General features: G+C 38.0%; 3 protein-coding genes across 3 annotated transcripts; all 3 read left to right on the top strand.

The window, feature by feature from the left end:
• The first annotated feature begins 1,681 nt into the window (after positions 1 to 1,681).
• LOC128356890 (forkhead box protein P1-B-like) lies at positions 1,682 to 15,179 on the top strand. The gene is made up of 16 exons (XM_053317067.1): positions 1,682 to 1,748; positions 4,126 to 4,266; positions 8,460 to 8,597; positions 8,692 to 8,781; positions 9,802 to 9,922; positions 10,090 to 10,195; positions 10,327 to 10,434; positions 11,027 to 11,114; positions 11,490 to 11,567; positions 11,686 to 11,881; positions 12,288 to 12,364; positions 12,524 to 12,625; positions 12,788 to 12,915; positions 14,015 to 14,069; positions 14,237 to 14,400; positions 14,549 to 15,179. The coding sequence occupies exons 2-16, from the start codon at positions 4,141 to 4,143 to the stop codon at positions 14,697 to 14,699; spliced, it is 1,728 nt and encodes a 575-aa protein (XP_053173042.1). The 5' UTR covers positions 1,682 to 1,748; positions 4,126 to 4,140; the 3' UTR covers positions 14,700 to 15,179.
• Positions 15,180 to 16,896: 1,717 nt separating this feature from the next.
• Positions 16,897 to 17,553, top strand: LOC128357659 (myoD family inhibitor domain-containing protein 2-like). Its single transcript, XM_053318029.1, has 2 exons — positions 16,897 to 17,101; positions 17,288 to 17,553. The coding sequence occupies exons 1-2, from the start codon at positions 16,897 to 16,899 to the stop codon at positions 17,551 to 17,553; spliced, it is 471 nt and encodes a 156-aa protein (XP_053174004.1).
• A 532-nt stretch (positions 17,554 to 18,085) lies between these two features.
• On the top strand, positions 18,086 to 21,853 carry LOC128357658 (2-epi-5-epi-valiolone synthase-like). Its single transcript, XM_053318028.1, has 5 exons — positions 18,086 to 18,213; positions 19,280 to 19,910; positions 21,027 to 21,266; positions 21,429 to 21,681; positions 21,765 to 21,853. Exons 1-5 carry the CDS (start codon positions 18,086 to 18,088, stop codon positions 21,851 to 21,853), a joined length of 1,341 nt encoding a protein of 446 aa, XP_053174003.1.
• The last annotated feature ends 890 nt before the right edge of the window (positions 21,854 to 22,743 follow it).

The following is a 22,743-nucleotide window of genomic DNA, read 5'->3' as shown; positions in this document are numbered from 1 at the left end:
GTAACTAGCTGGAAATAAAAAAGCTGTCTTTTGGGATTAATACGCATACATGCCTAGCCACTTAGTGAGAGGAAGCTACCATTTCATGACCACTGTCAAAGAAAATGTCTCCATCTTCTGGTGGAATCTTGTCATTGACATTAGTTACAGATATGAGGAAACTAGGAATAGGATTCATACTTTAGTCTGTTTCAGGGAACAGTGTTTCATAGTGGTTTATTAATTTATTGCTTTTTTATTATTTTTATTTTATTATTATTTATTATTCATTAATTCTAGGAGGAAAAGTGCAATTTTAGATCATGTTTAGGTAAGATTTTCTGTTTCTGGATAAATTGGCATAAAGAATGATACAAAATAATAAAATATTCTGCAGTATTATTTTCTGAGTTATATGATATATTTAAGGTTTTTGGGATATTTCACTTTCAAAGAAATGGTGTATGATGATTCCTGTATAAAGTTTAAGGTTTATGGTAAAAGAAGCATCAATGTGCATGAACTTACCAATCAGATGATTAGTGGGGTAATTTTTATTATTTATTATTTACTAGCTTGTGTGATTTTAGTTAAATTCTAGGAGGTCCAATTTTTGAGAATTTATGTTTATGAATAAAACTTTGGCATAAAGAATAACAAAATTAATAAGATATTCTGCAGCATTATTCTCTGATTTATAATAGCAGATGATATCTTTAATATCATCTAACCCTTACATACCGTTCATATTCTGACTCATAATTAGTCTCTACACCAATTCACATGCATAAAGTCCCTGTCAGTCATTAATAAATGTTTGATTAGTCCTTCTGTTTGATTAATCAACACAACACAATCACTATTTCACATGTTTGAATGGTGATTTTTGAATTTGTTCAATAAACACAGGTCAAACTTGTACATTTACATATACTTTTTTTTTTTTTTAATGATGCATTTTATTTTCATTTTTAAATACTGTGGGTCACATTAGGAAACATCCGGCTAAAAGAAATGTGTATATGGTGTTTTTACAGATTTTTAGGATATTTCACATTCAAAGAACAGATGTGGGATGGTTTCTGTATAATGTTTACAAAAAGAAACATCAAATATTCATGAACTTCCCGATCAGATAATTAGTATTGGGCAGGGGCGATTCGAGGATCAGACTTTTAGAGGGGCTCAGCTCCTAATGAGAATTTGACATATAAGCAAGTGTTCAAACCCCCTGCTAAATCCCACATTTCACTGAATAACGTAAATTACAACACGAAATATTATAGTAGAGTGGTCTACTATAATGTATGATAATAATGGTTCACAATAAACAATGACAAATTTCTACAGAGAGGACTCTAAGATAGTTAATGAACCCTGAGAGAAAGACAATATTATACATTAAACCTGTTCAAATAAAACCATTTGAAACTGTAGCATCAGTGTTTGTCTCATCTCTAACAGACAGGCTCACATAACAATTCAAGTTGTATAAAATCATTTTTAGGGGGAAAAAATGCAAATATAATTTATGTATTTTTAGGGGTGCTGAGATCGCCCTTAGTATTGGGTATATTTTAATGTAGGATTCATTTCGAGGTGATCTGAAACAGTCCCGCGTGTGAGCATGACGTCACCATTGTTTACTTTTACGTAAGCCACGCCCTCTGTTAGCAACTTGTGGCTAGCTCGCTACCAAGGAAGGCACTCCGAGGTTTACTCTTCAGCCGCCACCCCGAGTCAAAGATTGTCCACCTGTACACAATTCGGTGAGTAAACGTCAATTATACCCGCTCGCTAAAAAACACACACGCTAGATGAATTATCAATTTAACATCATTCATTGTGATATAAAATGAAAAGAAGAGAGAGAGAGAGTGAGAGAGAAAACGTCTCTTTCAAGCTAGCGTTAGGACTGGCTGCTAGCTTTTGTGTGGACTGTTAAACGCTATCCGCCAGGTGGGTTTGAAAACAGTTTTTCAGCCCCACCTAACATGTTATTAAAGACAGAAAACAGACAACGCTAAGTTATTTTGATAGTTAACATATTAAACTTTTAAACCTCTCGTTTTCTCCGTTAATATCTAGCTAAAAGGTTCAAATCAGCAACGCAAACCATAAATACTGCAATGGCTGGTGTTAACGGATATCGAGTCCATTCATCATACGTTTAGCTAACTGAAATCAAATAATGTTATATAAAAAAACACATCTAATATAAGTATTATCACAGCGTATAAATATAGCTTACATCACATCACGTCAATTTAAAAGTGTGTGGTTTTAGTGTGTTGATCGGAGGGTTATAAATGGGGTTGGGTGTGTGCACTCTGCTCTCTGGAAAGTCAGCTAACTTAGGTGTAACGTTATAATGTAAACATAATTAATTAAGATGTCACAATACAAGAGTAAAATCTTTATGTAAACGAGCTTATCAAGCCATAGGTTTTTTTTTAAATAACTGCCACGAAGACATTGCACACTTGATACGTAGATTTTTTTTAAAGGAGTGAGTGCATCATAAACTATTAAATGCAACAGCTTAGATCCAAACCATGGAGAAAGTTGAAGCTAATACAAAGTAACAATAGGCTAACATGTATTTTTGATAAATAGTGGATAATCTTGTGGATTTTTCTGTATCATTCCTATTCAATAGTTAAAATATATATTTAGTTATACTAATTCCCATTTATTCACAGGTATTTAATGATGTATGAGCTTTTCTATTTGGGCATTAGTGAACTATAGCTGTTTTGATGATGCTTTTTAATGGCTTATGTGTGCTTCAAGTCTGCTTTAAAACAGGGGGTGTCTGTTGTTTGCTCTTTCTTAAGGGAAAAGCCTCTTTGCAGTGTTTCCTTTTCATTCTTTGATACTTGTAGAAAGTTGCTCCTGTGTTGTGAACATTTTAAATACAGTAAAAAAAAAAGAAGAAGAAATGTGTGCTTAATACAGCTGTACTGTAGCATTATTATCCCATTATTATAATACTATAGTATCTTAGATATGTTGTTATCTATAATTCTTAATGGATATCATGTGAAATGGCCCCAGTAGTTGAGCCTGGCTCTCGCAGCAAAAATCACTCCCACCCCCAACATCTTCAGAAATGACAAGGAAACACTGTTCTTTGTCTCGAGGACTAATCCTGATCCTGAAAGCAAAAGTAAACAGTGTGGAAACCTTACCAGCAACTGCCTGTTATGATTAGATCGGTTTTAGACCTCAGTTGCAAGAATTACTTCAGTTTTCACCATCTTTAGTTCAAACTTGGCTATGACACATCAGTGTGCTCCAGTCATCACCTCTTAGTCATTTTAAAAGGCAGGAAACTCTATTTTTTCCTTTCTTCTTTTACTTGACCAAACTGCCATGATTTCATCTGAGTGTATGTAGTGCAATCAGATCATCAGTCAGATGTAGTCTGTATGTGAAGTTGGCTCTCAGTGGTGCCTAAATGATTGATAGATTGAACAGATAAATTCAAGATGTGAATTTTTGATCGTTGGGTAAACCTTAAAAATAATATTATCCTCGAGGCGGTTTGGTCTGTTTCATTCGAGGCTTTCTGTGTAGGTTTCCATCTGCTCACTTTATTTTTTGCCCACTTTGTTTACCTTTGTTTATGCTGTTTAGCTTTTGACTCAAACACTCCCAAGCTGTATACATAAAAGCCTACTTGTGCATTGTACTACCTGCCACAGCCGTTTATCGCACCACCTGGTTAATGGTAAATTGTTCCAGAAAGAAGATATGTTTGCACATAAATACGGACCCAGGGCCCCTGTGTTTACAGTAGTCATGGCAGCACTTGGTTATTCAACAAATAGACCTAGCATGTTCCTCTCTCACTTGTAGAGGAGAATGTTTGTCTTGGTGGGTACAACTATAAGAGTGCAGTTATTAACTTCCTTTTTAACATTCAAAAACAAGTTTCTTTCATATGGTGAATGACTTGTATTATTTAGCCCTTTCAGAGACCATTGTATAGCTACAACTGTAAAAATTCTTTCAGACAATGGACCTCTGATTAAAATGTGTGGTACCAGCTTTATCAAAATCATCCACAAAGTCTGTCTGTATTGGATTTTTATCATTCAGCTTTATCCGGTTGTTTTTCATTACATTAACTTCCTTTCTCAGGTCAGTGAAGTCCAGATGCATGAGTCTGGGTCAGAAACAACAAGTCACACCATTACAGCGATTCACACAGAGAACGGGAATAGTTCTGAAAATGAGAGTCGACTGAGGAGCGGCCAGACTCCTCCTCCAGAGGCACCCCGGGTCAGTCATTCCCAGCTGCATCTGCTCAACACATCAGCATTTTTATTTATTTTTTGGTTTGTTTGTTTGTTTTTACAAGCATCATTTTTTACACACCTATAAAACGGCTGTGCACGCAGAGCTGAAAGGATTAGTAAATTCACTGATTAGTAGTCAGACAGAAAATTTCTTGGCAACTATTTTGATTGTTTATTAATCGGTTGAGTAGTTTTTTTCTGCTTCCTGTTTCACAAATGATCTCAGATTAACTACTTTTTTTTTTTTTTTTACAAACATATTTTTAGTGTTGGATTGGACTGTTAGTCAGACTAAAAAATGTAATTGGAAAATGCCATCTTGGGGTCTGGGAAATTGTGATTAAGGGATGATTAATCAAGAATATAATCAGCACATGAATCAAAAATGAAACTTAATTGTTGTTTGCAGCCCTGTGGAAATAGTATTACTGTTTTTAATATTGTGTTATTGTTGAAATGAGTCATTTGCAACAACATTTGCTCAAACAGTCAAGATTTTAATAAGTCTGGTGAAACTGAAAACTCACACGTTTTCTCACACACACGTTTGCACAGTCTTGATTTTCTGGTTATGTTTGATTTAAAACATGGACACACATGAGCCATGAGCCAGCGGTATATAAGGCAGGTGTGTGAGTAGAAGTGTGTGAAAACAGACAAGAATGACCAGTATTATGCATAGATAGATGGAAAACACATTGATTGCTATATTTATTTAGCATTCAGTAACTGTTATCTGTAAGTTTTGATACTACAGTCACAGTTTGGTCAGTACTCAGTTTGAATGGCGTCACGCTACAGAGACAAACGTCATTGTGTTCAGAGTTGCTTAAATGTTTTTTGCTGCTGCATGCATTTCTGCTGCTTTGTTTCAACGCCGTGCAGCTGCATAAGGGAATGTGTAAATGTTTGTTCTTAATGTAACGTGTTTTGCAACAGATGCAGTTCCTCGTTCGCCAGTAAAGTGTGAATCACAATCGGTTGTGTTACATTCAAGTTTCTGTACATCATCATATACTTTTTTTTTTTTTTTTGGTCAGCAGTCATGATAGTAGACAGTTATTACTAAATGAGATTGTAGGTTTATTTTAACATAGTAGTTAGTGTTTTTTTTTTTTTTTTTACATGATTAAGGTACCTCTCTCTCTCCCTCTCTGTCTTCTTCAATCTGTCATGTTTTATATTTCTGCTGAAGGGGCGCTCAGCGAGGGGGGAGGTTGTGCTACGGTTTGAAAGGGGAGGGAGAGCAAAACTCCTGCTGGGCGGAGAGAGAGAGAGAGAGCGAGAGAGCGGAGTGTTATATTGTGAGTTTTGTTTATGCTCACATCATGTAGGTTAGCCAGTCCCTGTTTGAGTTTTTTTTTTAAAAGGCTGAACGTTACCGCTGAGCAGCAGCAGCAGTTGTTTTTTGTTTTGTTTTGTTCAGTTTCTAGACAGACTTTTAAATGGAGACCCTCAGGTTTGTCCAGCAATTTTCTTAATACATTTTCTGAGATCATTGCAGGAGACTAATCTCAATTTTTAAATGTTAGTATTGTGCCTTTTTGTGTGTGTGTGCGTCTTATTTCTGTAGTTGCGTAATTTAATATATATATTTATTTTTTAGATTTCATCATCCTGAATCTTCACTTATCACTTATGTGTGTGTGTTTGTGAATGTCACTGTTATTTTTCAGAGGCTGCAACCATTTGTACATATGAGCAAATATTCAATCTCACAAAGAGGGGTGGGGGGGGGGGCAGATTGTTTGTTTTTCAGCAAGTTTTCAGCTTTTCCGTGTGCTGTCAGTCATCTCAGAGTTCACAAGACCAGTCTTGCGGGAACGGATCAATGTTTACACTCTGTTGCTCACTGGTATGACTTTCAACAATAACAACAACAGAAGATGTTTGGACTTGCTGGCTACCATGGCAACAGGGATTAGGCAAAGGCTGTTGTTGTGTTGATGGTGTCCACAGAAAAAAAAAAAAGAAAAAAGAGAGGGGGGCCAACTGGCTCTGTTTGTGGGACAGACCTGTTTTCATTGCTTTGGTGGCCACCTCTGCAGCATTGAATTTCATTTAAAAAAAAAAAAAAAAAGAAAGAAAGAAAGAAAAGGACAAACTAGGAGGCAGTCGTCTGTTATTGTTAGCCCAAAGCCTGTGTGAAATTCACTGTCAGTTTATTTACCCGATTCAAAACAGACTGTGCCTTGGAGAGAAATGTTTGTTTGTGGTTCAGACCTTAATTAAAATATGAATCTTAAGTTCTGTTTTTGTAAACAGACTCTGTATGCTTTTTTATTCATTATTTATATCTCTGTGCAATTTTGATTACTGTGTTTATGTTTACTGTAAACATCCCTTGAGCTGTGAGGCTTGACAGTGAGGGGGAGGGGTGTGGTAATTGCTGCAAGCCGAGCAGAGGATGTTGTTGTTTTTGTGGTGCTGGTTGTTGTTGTCGTTTTTTTTTTTTTTTTTGGTTGGAATTTAATTCCCTCAAGCCATCTGCTGATGTTGTTGTTTACTTGTTGTTGTTGTTTTTTTGGTTTATTTTTAGCTGAAAATGGCTCTAGAGCAAAGTTCAAGGCTTGAGAGACTGACAAGTGAGTTAGGGGAATCATTATTAAGCAGTGGTGTTAGTGACTATATGTTCTTATTTATCATTTGAGGAAGGGGCGTAAGAGTTCAGTCACAGGGAAAAATCATTGTAACATTTACACACAGTTGCTCAGTAAATAGATCTCTCCTTACAATAAACATACATGTCTATTTATAGTATGATGTGGTATGGTATGTTTTTACACTGTATATATTTATTTTTTTATTTTAGTAAATTGTGTTAAGACATCTTATACTATGCTCAGCAACCACATTATTTAACTAAAGCTGTAACGTTTCTTTTTACTTTATGTCAGAGTATTTGGACCGTTGACTTTATATAAATATGGACGATATAAAAGCGAAGCCAGAACACCTCGATCGACCCCTGGTGGCCGACTGCGGTATAGATCATACATTTTTATTTTTGTAAAGTGTGTTATGACGCTTTTGACTTTGCACTTTTAAGTAAACCCACCTACCATATTATTTAACTAAAGCTGTTAGTTCTTTATATAAATATGGACGATATACCAGCTCTGCAAAAGTGAAGCTGGAATACCTCGATCGCCCCCTGGTGGCTCACTGTAGTATAGATAATAAATTCTGCCTTCTCCGTGTTAGTGAAGGCGATGTGAGTCAAACTAAAAGTAAAACAATGTACATGGAAAACCTGTCTTTTTAGGTACTTCTTAACATGCTGACATGAAAGTTACGGAAAGTTTGATCAGAACTTTCAGATTGCAGGAGGAAACCATGTAAAAAAGAGGGTGGTACGCCTGTTGGTTGGGGTGGTTAATTTGGGGTAAAGCAATCTGGTTAAGTGCTCTTTTTTTGGATAAATGTGTTATTTAATGAGTTAATTGGAGATATAAAAAAAGGTGTGACTGATGTGACTGCTGCTCTTAAACCTTCGCCAGGCAGCGGGGCGGCTGACAGCGCTTGTCCCGCAGACAGCCTTCCTGCCCTTCCTGCTGCCTTTCTTCAAATGATGTCACACAAGCAAGATGGCAGTTCCTGGAGATAGGAGATATTTTGGCTTGACTTTTGCACAGCAATAGGTAGTGGAGACATGTCATTCATATGCATACATAGTCAATGATTTGGACCAAAGATGAGAACAGACTGCTGTTCAGCTGTGGACACTTACTCAGACTCGTCTATTTCAATTTCACTTTTAGACTCACTTTGAATTTTAATTATTTTGGATACGAGGGGGCATCACTGCAAGTGATTTCTTTTTATCCTGCCAGCCTGCTGCCACTGTAAAACTTCTTCTGTCTGAAGTTTTTGTCTAGTTGAAGGTCTGTTAGAAACTAGGTTACCAAGTTTACATGACCAAGACAGCTGAAGTCTAGCTGTGTCTCGTAATCCGTCACCCTGATAAAAGAGATATGGTTCCTTGTTGATATGTAAACGTACTGATTGTGTGCACAAGAATTGCGTCTATACAGTAGATTGGATACACACACACACGTACCCAGAAAAGTCTGTTCAATTTTCTCCTGTCACAATAAACTTTGCTTTTACAGTGTTATCTCTGTTTTTGTGTATGTATTGATTTAACTGACATGTTATGATGTTTGGATATTGCAGGTTCCAGTGTCATTGTCCATGATGACCCCACCAGCCGAGGCTCCACAGCAGCTGCAGCAAACATCACAACAACAGATTCTCAATCCCCAGCAGCTCCAAGCCTTGCTCCAGCAGCAGAAAGCACTCATGTTACACCAGGTAATGTATTGAAAGAGGACTTATATTTGTTTGTTGTTGTTTATATTGAACAGATTTTTTTTGTTTAACTCAAATTTCATCAACGTGTCTGCAGCAACAAATACAAGAGGTCTTCAAGAATCAGCAAGAGCAGCTAAGTCTGCAGCTGCTACAACAGAAGAATGCTGGGATTGTTAGCCAAGAGGTAATCTTTATGTATTATAGCTTTATTTACATGATTTCACTCATATTTAATTAACAAAAATAACAATAACAATATTTATTTTGCAACAAGGATAGTCATTTCTAAAAGTCTGATACACTTCAGTAGCACTAAGGGTTAAATGACTAAAGACTCATAATAATCATAATACTCATAATAATAATTATAAACAGTTACTCATTACACTAAGTGTGGAATATCATTTCCCTTTGAAGACAAGGAGTAAACACATCCAGGCTTTTCATGGCGTGTAATTCATACACAGAATGCATTTTAGGGCGAAGCTATAACCGCTTTCTCAGATCTGGCTTACACAGGAGCTGTTTTTATCTGTTGGATGTGCTTATTTGTAATGATTTCCTGTCTCAATGTGTTCTGAAATCCGTCGTCCACTCGCAGCCTTAACATGAAATTCATAACCCGAGCAGGCACTTGTCTGAGTGCACAAGGCAGGAAATTCTGAAAATATTTTGTTGCGTTCCAAATGTGCTCTGCGTAATTTTGATGAGAACAGAACTGGGCATTTCTTCTGTTAGGTTCGTTGTTTACAAGCAAAATGCAGGAAAAACTGGAAGTGCTGCTGCCCACAATGTTTTACAACTGAGAATATTATCCTAAAAATAAACAGCCTCAGACTTGTGTCACGGCTCAAATAGTTGTTTGTTTTTTCTTCTTTAAATGGCTAACACATGCTGATTTTATGGCCATTGTGAGCTGGGTGATTGACAGCACTCGACTTTATGGTTTTATGGTTGGTGGGCCAAAGGTGTGTGTGTGTGTGTGTGTGTGTGTGTGTGTGTGTGTGTGTGTGTGTGTGTGTGTTCCATTGTCAAGCCTACACAGTGTTTTACTCCTCTATCACAGAGTATATCCATATTAGATGAAGATTTCATTTTCCTAATGACATAACCCAGAATAAACTATATTAGGTTATTTAGGTTGTTTATGGAAAACAAGGAAGGCAAGTCACTCACTGATGTTCGGCTTTTCCTTCTGTCACAGCTCACATCTCAGCAGATTGCCATCCAGCAGCAGCTCCTTCAGGTGCAGCAGCAACATCTGCTCAACCTGCAGAGGCAAGGCCTGCTGTCTGTCCTTCCCACCAGCCCCATCACAGTCCCAGGTATGCTCTCCTGTGGTTTTTGATTGCATTTTTATAGAGCAAATACTTTCAGGTGCAAACACTGATGCAAGAGTTAATGTAATTATGTGCTTTCTCATGCACAGGGAATTAAATCCCACTATAGTGTGACACAACAGTTTATCTCTAGTGTATATGTGCAATTTCAGGCTGTGAGAACAGTAGCATCCTGTCCACTGGCGGGGACACCAGAGAGTCTTCCAGTCTACTATCTACCACAAATGGTCATCACACTCTCATAAAGAGGAAAGAAAGGTGCTTTACAAATATACACTTTTCTGTCCAGATTTATGTCGCTATATGTCCTCTTTCATCCTCCGGTTGTGCTGTCATGTTCCAGATTCAGAGATGTGTCATTAACGGTCGATTACTTGTACTCGTTGCAGTGCGTCACTGGATGAAAACACACCCAATAGCCATCCTCTGTATGGAAATGGCATGTGTAAATGGCCTGGCTGCGAAACTGTCTTTGGAGACTTTCAGGCATTCCTCAAGTGAGTAGTGAAACCTTGCATACAAGATAGAGACTGTATACAGGAAAGATGTTTTTTTAAGATATTTGTACATTTAATTGAATTCTCTTTAATTTAAAATTTAAAGCAACAGCTCTTCTCATCCAGAATTATTTGGATATTTTTGCCTGCTATGCACAACAGCACCGAGGCAAATTACCTGTATGTGCAAACCTCCTTCTCTTGTAATGAGAGCTCACTGTCAGTATAAGAACAGGAGTTTGCTAGCTACATTGGGAAGTCAGTTATATCATTGTATAAATATTATTTTCCCCTGATTGTGTGTTTATTTTTGTTGTTTAGATGATTGTAGTATGTCCGCCTCTCTTTCAACAAATGATCAACATGCAAACTGAAACTTGCAACATGAGATCATTTCCTGTCGTGTTAATTTTGACACATTTACAACACCAAACTTGTAAACTATGCATGAGCACACAAGAGAACTATAGGACTCTAGTCTACGCGATCTGAATGTAGGCAATGTTCATAAGTGGCTTTTGTGAAACAGGTCTCTGCAAAGCATGTGGTGTTCCTAAAGCATGTCAGGACTTTGAATTTATGTTTTTTGCAGACATTTGAACAGTGAACATACACTCGATGACAAGAGCACAGCACAGTGTCGTGTGCAGATGCAGGTGGTTCAGCAGCTGGAACTGCAGGTATGTGTTTGATTTATTTTCTTATTTTTTTAATCAAACAACAGACAACCAACTGTTGATGAATCAACATCAGTGTGCTGTCACAAAGAGAAATTGCTTGGCAGAGTGAGGCATCCTGTCCTCTTTCCTGTCTGAAAACTCTTTGAAAGGGAAAAGCTTTCAAAGAGTTTCCAGAAAAAAAAAAAAAAAAAAGGAATGCCTATTAAATGTGTGCAGTGGTGTTGTGTTTTCACACCAAGCCTGCAAACAGAAGTGATGTCTTTAGATAATTACACATCTCAGGATGCCAGGAAAGACGTCGTTCTCACACTGAGTGTCATTTAACTCAAGCCGTGAATTCACCACCTCTCAATTTCTATTTTGGTCCTAACACAGCTGAAGAAGGACAAAGAGCGACTGCAAGCAATGATGGCTCATCTGAAGTCCTCTGAACCCAAACCCGCAGCACAGCCTGTAAGTACCTGCCATGACTGTTTCCTTCAATTAAAATAAATATTGCTTTGCTTGTAGTTACACTGACGCACTCCTGACTCCTCTGTTTTTTTTTGTTTTTTGTTTTTTTTTCTTTCAGGTGAATCTAGCATCTAATGTATCCTTCTCCCAGGCAACATTGCCCAAAGGCCCTCCTCCTATGAGCCTGTCTCAGAGTGCCACGGCACCATCCACACCCCTGACGCCGCTGTCTGAATCCCCTTCAGTCCTCACTCCCAATAGCATGTTCACTGGAACCCCTGTACGGAGGCGGTATAGCCGGTCTGTGAGCCAAGGTAACAGTGAAATCATGAATTAGAAGTTAATTAATAGAGAACTGTTCATCGCCGGTTCAGGCTGTAACATGCTTCTACTAAGATACACTTAAGCATAATTTCATAGCGACACAGTTTGTGTTTACAGTAGCTCATAGCGGCTCACAGAGGTGCCGACATGCAAACCTCCAAACTATGTGTCAAACAAACACACCTGTTTGAGCAGGAGAGCATAAAAGGTGGTATAAGAGCGCAACCCGAAACTAAAATATTAAAAGAGGCACGCAAGTCATATATTTAGTTCTTATTCATAATTCTTGTGTATGATATTTCTTTAAATATTAGTTCAATGTTTCTTCTTCTTTATATCCTGTATTTTACTGTGCATGTGTATGTAATAAAATGGCTCATTATTGTCTTCCCACAGATATAATTGATAATAAGGAGTTCTACTTGAGCACAGAAGTCAGACCTCCATTTACATACGCCTCTCTCATAAGACAGGTAAAGAGTACTTTGCTTATTTTACACAGCTACAAAAAATATCGTTGACAATCTGAATGTACTTATTTGCATGACAACCCTGGCTTTCTGAGGCAAAATGAAGCAGATCCACATTTGTTTTTTTTGTTTATTCTCCTTCTCTTCTTTCATCTCTTACAGGCGATATTTGAATCCCCTCGCAATCAGCTGACATTAAATGAAATCTACAACTGGTTCACAAGAAACTTTGCATATTTCAGACGCAATGCAGCAACTTGGAAGGTATTGACTCGATTCCACGTTAAATGTCATCGGCTATTAATATATGAAACAGGGGCAAGGTCTCGAGAAACACATGATTTATTTACATTTCAATGCAACAAGGTTATTACTAATTTAATACTCCATGAGAATCCTAATTTATTCTATTTTTTAATCTTCCAGAATGCTGTCAGACATAATCTCAGCCTCCATAAATGCTTCGTACGGTTGGAAAATGTGAAGGGAGCCGTGTGGACAGTAGATGAGATTGAGTTCCACAGAAGAAGGCCTCAAAAGACTGCTGGTAATGGGTAGGTGTACTTTTAACATGCAGCCTTTTTGTGTTTTCACATATTGCTGGAAGTGAGACGCTTTACATCAGCGTACTTGACCTTTTTAAGCTCCACCTCATAAGTGCACACATTAGATATACTGTAAACAAGTCTTTTGAGTTTTAAAGGCTTTAAGTGCGCTACTGACAAAATCCAATTTGGCGAGTTCGCACAAGCAAATGCAGGGCTTTGCTAACAACATTAAGTGCCGCATTTGTTGCAGTTTGCACAAACCTGCAAAGCTTAACTTCTACACTTTTTTTCCCCCTGCTGTCAGCAATTGGTCAAAAATGTCTTGTTTCTGGTGCCATGAATTGAGACGATGACTCATTTGTGTAGATTGTGCAATACAAACAGTGTCTATATTTTTAGTTACTCTTGATGCCAGCAGTGCACATACTATTTGCACGTTGGCTCCATGTCTTGGTGGAAACAAGCAATCCAGCTGATTTTTTTAATATCCTTTGCTAAAAGGCTGAAATTCACGTCTTGACAAGTTGATGATCCATGTAGCAGGCATGTTAGTCATAGTTTTGTAAATGTGAGAAAGAAAGATGTAAGATCGGACTGTTAATTCACTCTAACATGACCCTGTTTGTCTGAGTAGCAAACTGATTTATCTTGTATTGTTCATATTTTTTAAGGGTATGTTTCACTTTTAACACTGCACAGTGCATTTGATGAATTCGGCTGGACTTGCTGAAGCAAGACAGGCTAAGATCTGTAGCCTCTGTTACAGCAGATAATCACACTTTATTCTTCTGTTACCCACACTTGTACTCTTCTGCTTTTGGTTTTTAAAAGGCTAAAAAAAAAGGCACCGACCCTGAAAACTCTTTAGAAACAGTATAACTGTCAGTGCAGCCTCATGCCCACTGTTTAACAAAGTCTGACAGGCCTGTATTGCCTTGTTATGGTTGCTAAGATATGGGAAAGGGATTTAGCAAAAAGCCAATCTCATGTGCATCAAATTCTGTACTTTAGTATGAAGTCAGCACCAAAGTATAATGCTTACCTCAGGTTTTACAGATGTTGACACTAGATAAAATATAACCTTCTGTTTTCTCTGCACTAACAGATCTCTGCTGAAGAACTCTCAGAACCGTCAGAGCTATCCTGGGTCTGCTCCTCAGGTAAGAGAAATCTACTATTTGAAGCTCTATGTCTGAATAATACATTATGAATAAAATGAGTCACACTCTATTGTGCTCCAGTACTATATATTGCAGCAGCCTGAAAATGTTAACCACTCAGTTTATTACATGTTGATATTAGTGACAACTGAGAATGTTTTTTTTAGACTGGTGGTCTAGACTGCAACTCTTTCTACAACCCAGCCACTATGGGCAGCATCCCATTACACTCCCTGCCTCACGTTCTCCAGGAGCAGATGAATGGAGCCCTCGCCAATGGATCTGGATACCAAAGTGACAGCAGTGCGACGCAGTCCCCTCCCCAAGCTTTGTAAGTGCCAGCTCCGGGGACCGAAATGGGCCCATTACATTCCCCCGACCTCCAGTGTAGTTGACTCAGCTGTGATTTAATGTAATTATGTGATCACAAGTCCTAATTATGTGTTGTTGTTTTTTCTCTGTCTGTTTATCAAAACCAGCATCAAAGAGGAGCAGGAGGATGAGGAGATATGTGAAAACTATCACTATGAATCTCCAGAGAGCACAGATGAGCACGAGATGAACCACGATGAAGACAACGGCAGCCCGGAGAGGCCCAACCTTCATCTCGATCGTGTGCCTTCTCTCTGACTGTGAGGTCCAAGTTCTCAGATTCGAGTCCGCCTCGCTCACAGCCTATGTGACTTTGAAAAGATTCCAAAAACAACAGCTTCATCTACATAACCAAACACTCTCTTCTTGAGGATTTTTAATTTATTTATCAGCAGTCTTTTTTTTTTTTTTTTTTTTTTTTTGGTTCTTTAATCTAGCTTTTAATTCTTTCTGTACAGTAGAGTGAGATCACAAAAACACATATGTGAAACTGTTCATGATTTATCTTATTTTATATCTGTATACAGAAGGACCATGATGAGCAGATAGGCCAAAGCAAAGGGAACATCAATAGTTAGCACTTCACAATGAAATTGTCCCCCCTCTGTGTAGCTACTTTATGCTATGTTAGGGCCACACTACCTGATTTTTTTTTTCTTTTTTTTTTTTGTTATAATATATAAAACTTTGTAGAAGAAGTAAAAATGTTGCTTTAAAAAATGAAAAATGTAAAATGTTCACTGCCAACATGATCTGATATATTTGTATTTAAGGTATAATCAACTGATCAAAAGAATGTGTGACTTCTTTATACTTGTTGGTCTTTTTCACCCCCCCCACCACAAACATTGCTGAATTTGCTCTAATTGAGCTTGTAAGAGTAGACAATATAGATTTACCATTATTGTAAACCAATGCATCTCTATAAATAATAAATTCCTCATGATAAATGTGGATCCTGTGTGTGTCTTTCATCTAGCTCAATGATTGCCTTGGCTTTAACGCATTCGTCACTCACGAGATGAAAATAGGGCCTGGCGCAGTTTTGACAACAAGCTCCACTTCTCTCAGTCAACAGTAATGACTTCTTAATGGAAGGTAATGGTGGAAAGCAAATGGTCTTTCCACTGCGGTATTGTGGTATGTCCATTTTAACATCATATAAAACCACATGTGTACTGTCAGCAGATGTGGAAAAACAAGCGGTTTACAAAGCCAGTGTGGCGTTAAAAGCGCTGATTTAGACAAGATAATAAATTATGGTAAGATCATTTTATTTTAGTGTTGCCTGTCTCGTGATGCTAAATATAAGTATTTGATAAGTGGCTTTCCCTGACAGAGCTTTTATATTGATGCCATAATTGAGTGGATCCTACATGCATTATGCCTTCACAGATTTGCAGTTCTCCCTAATTGGCGAGTATTGATCGTTGTGGAGTGTGCTCACAATTTGGGTGTGTGCACGATGATGGGAGGTACTTGAGCTCAAACTCAAAGAGGTTGCAGATGCTACGGTTTTACTCTGTTGGATTATTTACCAGTACAGACAGGTAATCTTTAAAGCAATTCATTAAGGGACCATGTTAGTCTAATTTTAGGAGTGTATAAGTATTTCTTGCATGATTTATTATACTTAACAAAAAACAGGATGTTGCAATAAACATTTATTGTTATAGTCTTGGTTGGAGAGGTTATTTAGGCTGTTTTAAAGCCATTATTCAAACAGTGCTTTGCATTTTTCTCTGCATGTTTATTCTCTCCAATTTGCGCTGCATAAGATGTCAGCTCCCTCAAAATCTCCTGTGAATGATCATGATTGTATCCAGATTGAAAAGCTAAAGGACTTTGATGGTATGTTAACTTTATGTCTTATATGATTAAATACTGCTGGGATTAGGTTCATTTATTAATTGCATAAAAAAGTGAAGTTAAAAATGGTACAGTGATTTAGCAATGATCCAGCTTGAGAAACTAGGGGTCTTGGGGTGATGGTATGATTACTCAGTTTACTTTATGTCAGATATGATTAATTACATCTGGGATTAAGTTCATGTTAACTGTATGAAAAGTCAGGTTAAAATAGTCCAGTGATTTAGCAATAATACTGATGTAGTTCATGCCAGTTCAAGTGTTGGTTCGCACAGTATTTATTTTCTTCAGCTCTATTCAACACAGGATACACAGATCCAAACAAAAGCTTACAAATCAATAGTCTCTCCTTGCTGAAATTTTATTGAGCTAGCTTACTACATGGCACACTTCAAGTCTCACCTCCTTGGCATAGTGCATGATTAGAAAAGGGGTAACTCAAACAGACACTGAGCTGCGTGTTGAACCAGTGCATATGAGAAATATAGGTGTAATTCATTTAAATGCAAAATCATCCCTCTATTGCTTATTTCATTCTTTTAAAGGGAGCATCCACAAGCCAGTAACAGTCAGTCCACCTAGAAAAATGACGGGCAAGTGGATCAGTGAGGCACGCAGACTGAGCACCATCTCCGAGCAAGAATCAGACAAGCCGGACCTTGATTCCACCTCCCATGATGCCCTGGTTGGTAGTGAATGGGGTGGATCCAGTTTCTCAATGTGTTCTGACAAGTTTAAGAACAACAGTAGTCATTTCTCTTCTGATGACTCATACCAGCCAGACACTGGAGGTATTGTTTTACTTCTCTGACCTATTGTTAATGATTAACTCGACATTATCAAGGTTGATCAGTGTTGTTACAACATCAACAAGATTATGAGGTGGTGTAGTTGCTTTGTGGTCACACTGGTTGTTACTTTGAGTGGGTATAATTTTACTCCCAGTGTTGATCTTCTTTTATTCTACCTTCCACCAGATGACTGCGCAGGACTTCTGCTCGCTTGTCTGTATTGTCGTTTCTATGAGTTACTGGTCCTGCTACGGGATTCATGTGAGAGGGCTGTGAGCCGTTGTTTCCCCTCATTCAAATACATCAAGGCGTCCAGTGAGAAGGACCAGCAGGGACTGGACTGCTGGAGCTGCAAACTGGAACTGGACTGTCATCTCTGCGGCTCTTCTTGTAAGGATACAGCAGAACTTCTAGAGCTGGCTATGGAGATGTCAGAGGTGTGCCATCGCTGATAAAAGCCTCTTTTTGTATTTAACCTCTGTCCTGCACGCACAATGTTAAAGTCAAACAAAATCACTCAAACTCATCCTCTTCAGAAACTAAATTGCTTAAAATGCAGCATCACAATTGGATTTCATTGCTCTCTTTGGGCTGCAAATTCAATCACATATACTGTATGTAATAAATAGTCTGCACAATCAAAGGTGGTGTTTTTTTGTTTTTTTTGTTGGAGTCATGAGGAAACTTTCATTGTTTATTTGGTGCTAGCATTTGAAGGGAACTACTGCCACCTGTTGATATAGTGAAGAGTTGAAAGAAGAAAATAGCCCACAGGGTATAATGTGTATGTGTGTCAGCCTGCTTGTTGTTATAGCCACACTTATCCCACAGCATAGCAACACAATACTGACATGCAGAGAGTACAGGAGTGCAGGGAGAGCATGGTAGTCATGGTCTTCATTGACATCCTATACATTTGTTACGTCACTCCACATGGCATGACAGAGTTGGCTGAAGACATTTGAGAGACGGGTAATCGGGAACATGCCTTCAAATAATAACTCCAGCCTTTCACAGCAAACTCAGTCAAATCTGGTCCAAGTGAACGGGACATGGACCCGACAAACTGAACAGTCCCAGCCGGCAGAGGGAAAGTTATCAGATGCTAAAATGTAAGTACTGAATGGAAATAGATTGATATTATTCTGATATCATTGATTATTATGGATGAGAGCCCATTAACTTACAGCACTCCTATAGTCATTATCTGTCTGTCTGTCTGTCTACAATATTTTTGTTTTATTTATTACTTGTACTGTATGTTCACTTTACAGTATTGTCCCTGGTTATACTGTATGTTCAGTGGTATGCTCAATGGAGTAGGGTTATGAAATACCGTTCTATTTTAGGCTGAGGACACTCACATGTGAAACAAGTACAGCAGTGGTAAAGGAAGTTATGAGGAAGGATCGTGTCACAATTTTTCAAGTCTGTCCTATAACAGCAGACAGGTTCCCAAATGAACATTGACACATTTTTCTTGCTGTAATCATTCCTCCCATTCATACTGAGCTTTAAGACATCCTCTCATCATGTACTTTCATTTTAAATGATGGGGGACAAAATCTGTAGTCCTCTTGCCATGCATACATGTTTTTAAAAGTTTAATGAGGCTTTAATTTGGGGTTCAGTTGTCTAAATGAGTTAAATCAATTACATATTTGTTTTACAGTCTTTTTAGTGCCTAATTTCCTCTTTTTGTGACAATCCTGCCAGCTAAACAGGAAACACTATTAGTCAAGATAAAAAGAGATTCATTTTTTTCATAAAAAGACTGAAACTGTGGCAGATATCCACTTTATCAGTTGCATGAAGACTCATAATATGTTCAGATTAATGTTTAATACATTTTAGCTCAAGATGAGGACTGCAGGTTCGGCCCCTATCACTTAACATATAAGTGAAATCTATAACAAGGCATTAAGTTGATCTTTTTTTTTTGTTAAATAAAGCTGTTGAATAAATCTTGTGGAATAAAAAGTATATTTCCTGGTATGTAGTGGGGTAGATGTATAAAGTGGCAGACAATGGGAACATTCAATTAAAGTACAGTTGCCTTGAAATGTCACTTAATTACAGTAGTTGAATAAATTACTATAGCAGTGTGTTTTTTCTGTCCCATAACAACTTACTATTGTTTTTCTGCTCCTCTGTTGTTTTATTGTAAATGATCTCCAGCTATGAGAACAAGTCAGAACATGGAGTTTCCTGGACAGTCGTCAGCCCCATTGTATTCACCTATAGGGTCATTCAGTGCAAAAACATAATGGATCCCAGAAATGACACATTGCTCTGGGGTCATATAGGAGATGAAGACCTTAAATGCACCATAAGTAACTCCAAACCCATTAAACGTTTTGTTGTCATAGATGACACTGTTAATCAGCTGTACGGCCCCCAAGTCACTAACTACTTTGCAGCCAGAGAAGTGGTTTACAAAATTCTCCCTCTGCCCACCACTGAAGAGAACAAATGTATGGAGTTAGTGACCAAGATCCTGGAGGAAGTTCACAAGTTTAGTATTGATAGACGCTCTGAGCCGATCATAGCCATCGGTGGTGGGGTGTGTCTGGATATCGTGGGTTTGGCAGCATCTCTCTATCGCCGGAGGACTCCGTACATTCGAGTGCCGACCACTTTTCTGTCCTACATTGATGCCAGTGTCGGGGCAAAAACAGGGGTCAACTTTGCTGGTGGCAAAAACAAGTTGGGGAGTTACGTCCCACCAGTGGCCACGTTCTTAGATCGCTCATTCTTCCAAACTCTCCCACCGCGCCAGATCTCTAATGGGATGGCAGAGATGTTGAAGGTCCTCTTTACTGCATGAGCTTTGACACAGAGAGTGGTTTTTCTGCATGTGGAAGTCCATGAACAACAAAGTGTATGCAATTCACCTTACTACCAACCATTTTTGAGAGCATGTTTTTGACTAATTTCTTGACTTCTAGACATTTAGGAGGTTTCTGTTTATACTGGTATGGTAGAGAAAAAAGAAAATCATTTTGTTGCAAGCAGGGACTAACTTTCTTTTCTTTAAGATCAAATGTTATATACTTGACAGCTGGATACAGACAAGCCTTGCATTGACAAGCTGCATTGTTAAGAAATGAAAACACAAAAAAAGCCCCAAAACCAATAAACAGCAAAAAAAGCCCCAAAAAAACAAACTCTGTGAATTTGATTCTTTCTTCTCTTAAATATTGAGTGGTTGATTTGTACACATAAACTATTATCTTGTTTCTACAAGATAAAAAAGATCTTTCAGGACTTCAGGCACTCCAGAAGTTTCCCTTCAAGCACTTGAACGCACTAAGCAGGAAAACACAGTCAAAGGAGTCTCTTCATTGGAGTGTGTTAAAAGAAATAGAAGTAATTAAATTATATCATTTCAAGTGTATTCAAGCTGAATTACATATTGTACTGTGCAAAGGGTGCATGCTGTACCAAAAACAGAAAAACAAACAAGAAAAAAACTTGTTTTCTGAAAGCTAACCGAGCTGACTCTACAAGCTACAGCTTTCCAAAGACAGAACTGACAGAACTGACAGAACTGCTGTCTCACAACAACCTCAGTTTAGAAACACTGAAGAATTGTAGAAGTTTTTGTAGATCTGTTACTTCACTGAACATTAAACTCGTCTTTCTTTTTCTAAACAGGTTGTTACATGTATAATTATTCCTCTAAAGCCAATCATTATTTGAACTTCCATGCCAGAGCAAAATATGGCTTAAAGTTGTGACCCGCCTAGTCTATTAAGGCATGTTGTCATTTATGTATAAATACTTACTGCACACATTGCACTACAACCATCCAATGCATGCAGTAGTTTATAATTAGAACATTGTGACAGTTTAAAATATGCTGTAAGTATTTCTCTACCAGTTATTTCCAATTAACTACTTTAATTCTTTAAATATACCTTAGATGGCCTTGATGAAGCATCGTGGCTTGTTTGAGTTGCTGGAGGCTGAGGGTAGGATGCTGCTGCAGTCCAAGCTGCAGTCCTGCGAGAGCAGCAACAACTCTGAACAAGAAGACAGTGCCACAGCATCCACCCGCATCGCCATAGAAACCATGCTGGAAGAACTGGCTCCCAACTTGTGGGAGGATGATCTAGATAGACTGGTGGATTTTGGTCACCTCATCAGTCCTGAATTAGAAATGGTCAGAAAGTAGCTTCAAATGATATGATCAATATTTTTGTGATGTAAGGTCATGAAAAGTGAACTGTGCAATATCTTATTAGGTTTTTTTGCCTTGATGCCTTTATAAATGTTTTCTTTACACACAAAAGTATAACTATCTCTATTTCTTGTCAATACATAGCGAGTGTTGCCAGCGTTGCTTCATGGGGAGGCGGTCAATATTGACATGTCCCTCATGGTATATGTGGCCCACCAGAGGGGGCTGCTGACAGCAGAGGAGAAAGACCGCATTATCCAGTGCATGCTGGGCCTAGAGCTGCCTGTGTGGCACCAGGACTGTTCTCTAGACCTGGTGCAGAAGTCCCTCAGGGAGCGTCTGAAGCATTCTGCAGGCTCTTTGAGGATGCCTCTTCCCACAGGACTGGGACATGCAGGTGTAATATCAAAACTAAAATTAAATCACACGTAAATCACAATTTGTCTGTTACTGAAATTATTTTGTAATTGATTTTTATAGAAATCTTCCATGACATGATTGAAGATAACATCCTTTGCCAAGCATATCAGAAGTGGACGGATGAGCTTGCTTCTTCTGGGAACAAATAATAAAAAAAACCCACTATATGTGCAGCTATAACTTCAAATACTGTATTAATAAATCTTTAAGATAACAACTAAGCATTGGAAATTTTTGATTCCATCTAATAACACCATTTTAAATATGAGGCAGAAAAACACTCAAAACATTCGAATAAAACTTTTTTAATATGTCTCACAACATCGTTAGGTACCAATGAGTTTTTGAGTTGACTAATCTGAAACCAGTGCATACAGTAACTATTGCTACATTCATCTCATATCAACGAACAGTAGCAACATCAGCAGAGAATGTGTCTGTATGAACCACAGGAATGAGAATGAGCACAGAGGTCTACATTGAGCTAACATGGTTCTTCATTAGTGGTATTCCCATAATGTGCCATGATTAACAGCTGTATGATTCATTATGAGAAATCCGTCATGGTGATGGCTTTGAAATTAAGTGCCAGCACCACCAGTTGTAATGCTGATGTCTATTCTAACCAACACTCACATTTCCGGGTTTAGATGATTTATATACTCCATTAAAAAAAGCTGATCTGGGTTCAGTCAAAGGGCAATATTACAGGCTTGTGTATAATGCACTATTAAGGCTCAATACCTGGGATTTGTATAACCATAAGGGCTATTTTGTACTTCACTTCACCTATTATGACAAAATAAAAAAAAATAAAAAAACTTAACTCAATCTCCACTTACTAGCGTTTTTAGACCTTTCAAAAGCATTGCACGGCCCTTATCAGTGGTTATGAAGAAGGGAGAGAGATTGTGCAACCACATACAATTGTGACCAAAAGCCCATACTTAGGTCAAAGAGTGAACTCCATCTGCTGATGAAGACTGTGAGATGATAGTTGAAAGCTCCAGAAAATGTACTGTTTGGTAGATCTTGAGTT

This window comes from Scomber japonicus, chromosome 4 (assembly GCF_027409825.1).
Source record: "Scomber japonicus isolate fScoJap1 chromosome 4, fScoJap1.pri, whole genome shotgun sequence".
Lineage (NCBI taxonomy): Eukaryota > Metazoa > Chordata > Actinopteri > Scombriformes > Scombridae > Scomber > Scomber japonicus.
This window is presented reverse-complemented; position numbering and strand designations above follow the sequence as displayed.

Coding starts and splice junctions, on each gene's coding strand:
- LOC128357658 (XM_053318028.1), top strand. CDS start 18,086: ATGCCTTCAAATAATAACTCCAGCCTTTCACAGCAAACTCAGTCAAAT. Junction 21,267..21,428: donor TCAGTCCTGAATTAGAAATG/GTCAGAAAGTAG, acceptor GTCAATACATAG/CGAGTGTTGCCAGCGTTGCT. Junction 21,682..21,764: donor CACAGGACTGGGACATGCAG/GTGTAATATCAA, acceptor TGATTTTTATAG/AAATCTTCCATGACATGATT.
- LOC128356890 (XM_053317067.1), top strand. CDS start 4,141: ATGCATGAGTCTGGGTCAGAAACAACAAGTCACACCATTACAGCGATT. Junction 8,598..8,691: donor AAGCACTCATGTTACACCAG/GTAATGTATTGA, acceptor ACGTGTCTGCAG/CAACAAATACAAGAGGTCTT. Junction 8,782..9,801: donor CTGGGATTGTTAGCCAAGAG/GTAATCTTTATG, acceptor CTTCTGTCACAG/CTCACATCTCAGCAGATTGC.
- LOC128357659 (XM_053318029.1), top strand. CDS start 16,897: ATGACGGGCAAGTGGATCAGTGAGGCACGCAGACTGAGCACCATCTCC. Junction 17,102..17,287: donor ATACCAGCCAGACACTGGAG/GTATTGTTTTAC, acceptor ACCTTCCACCAG/ATGACTGCGCAGGACTTCTG.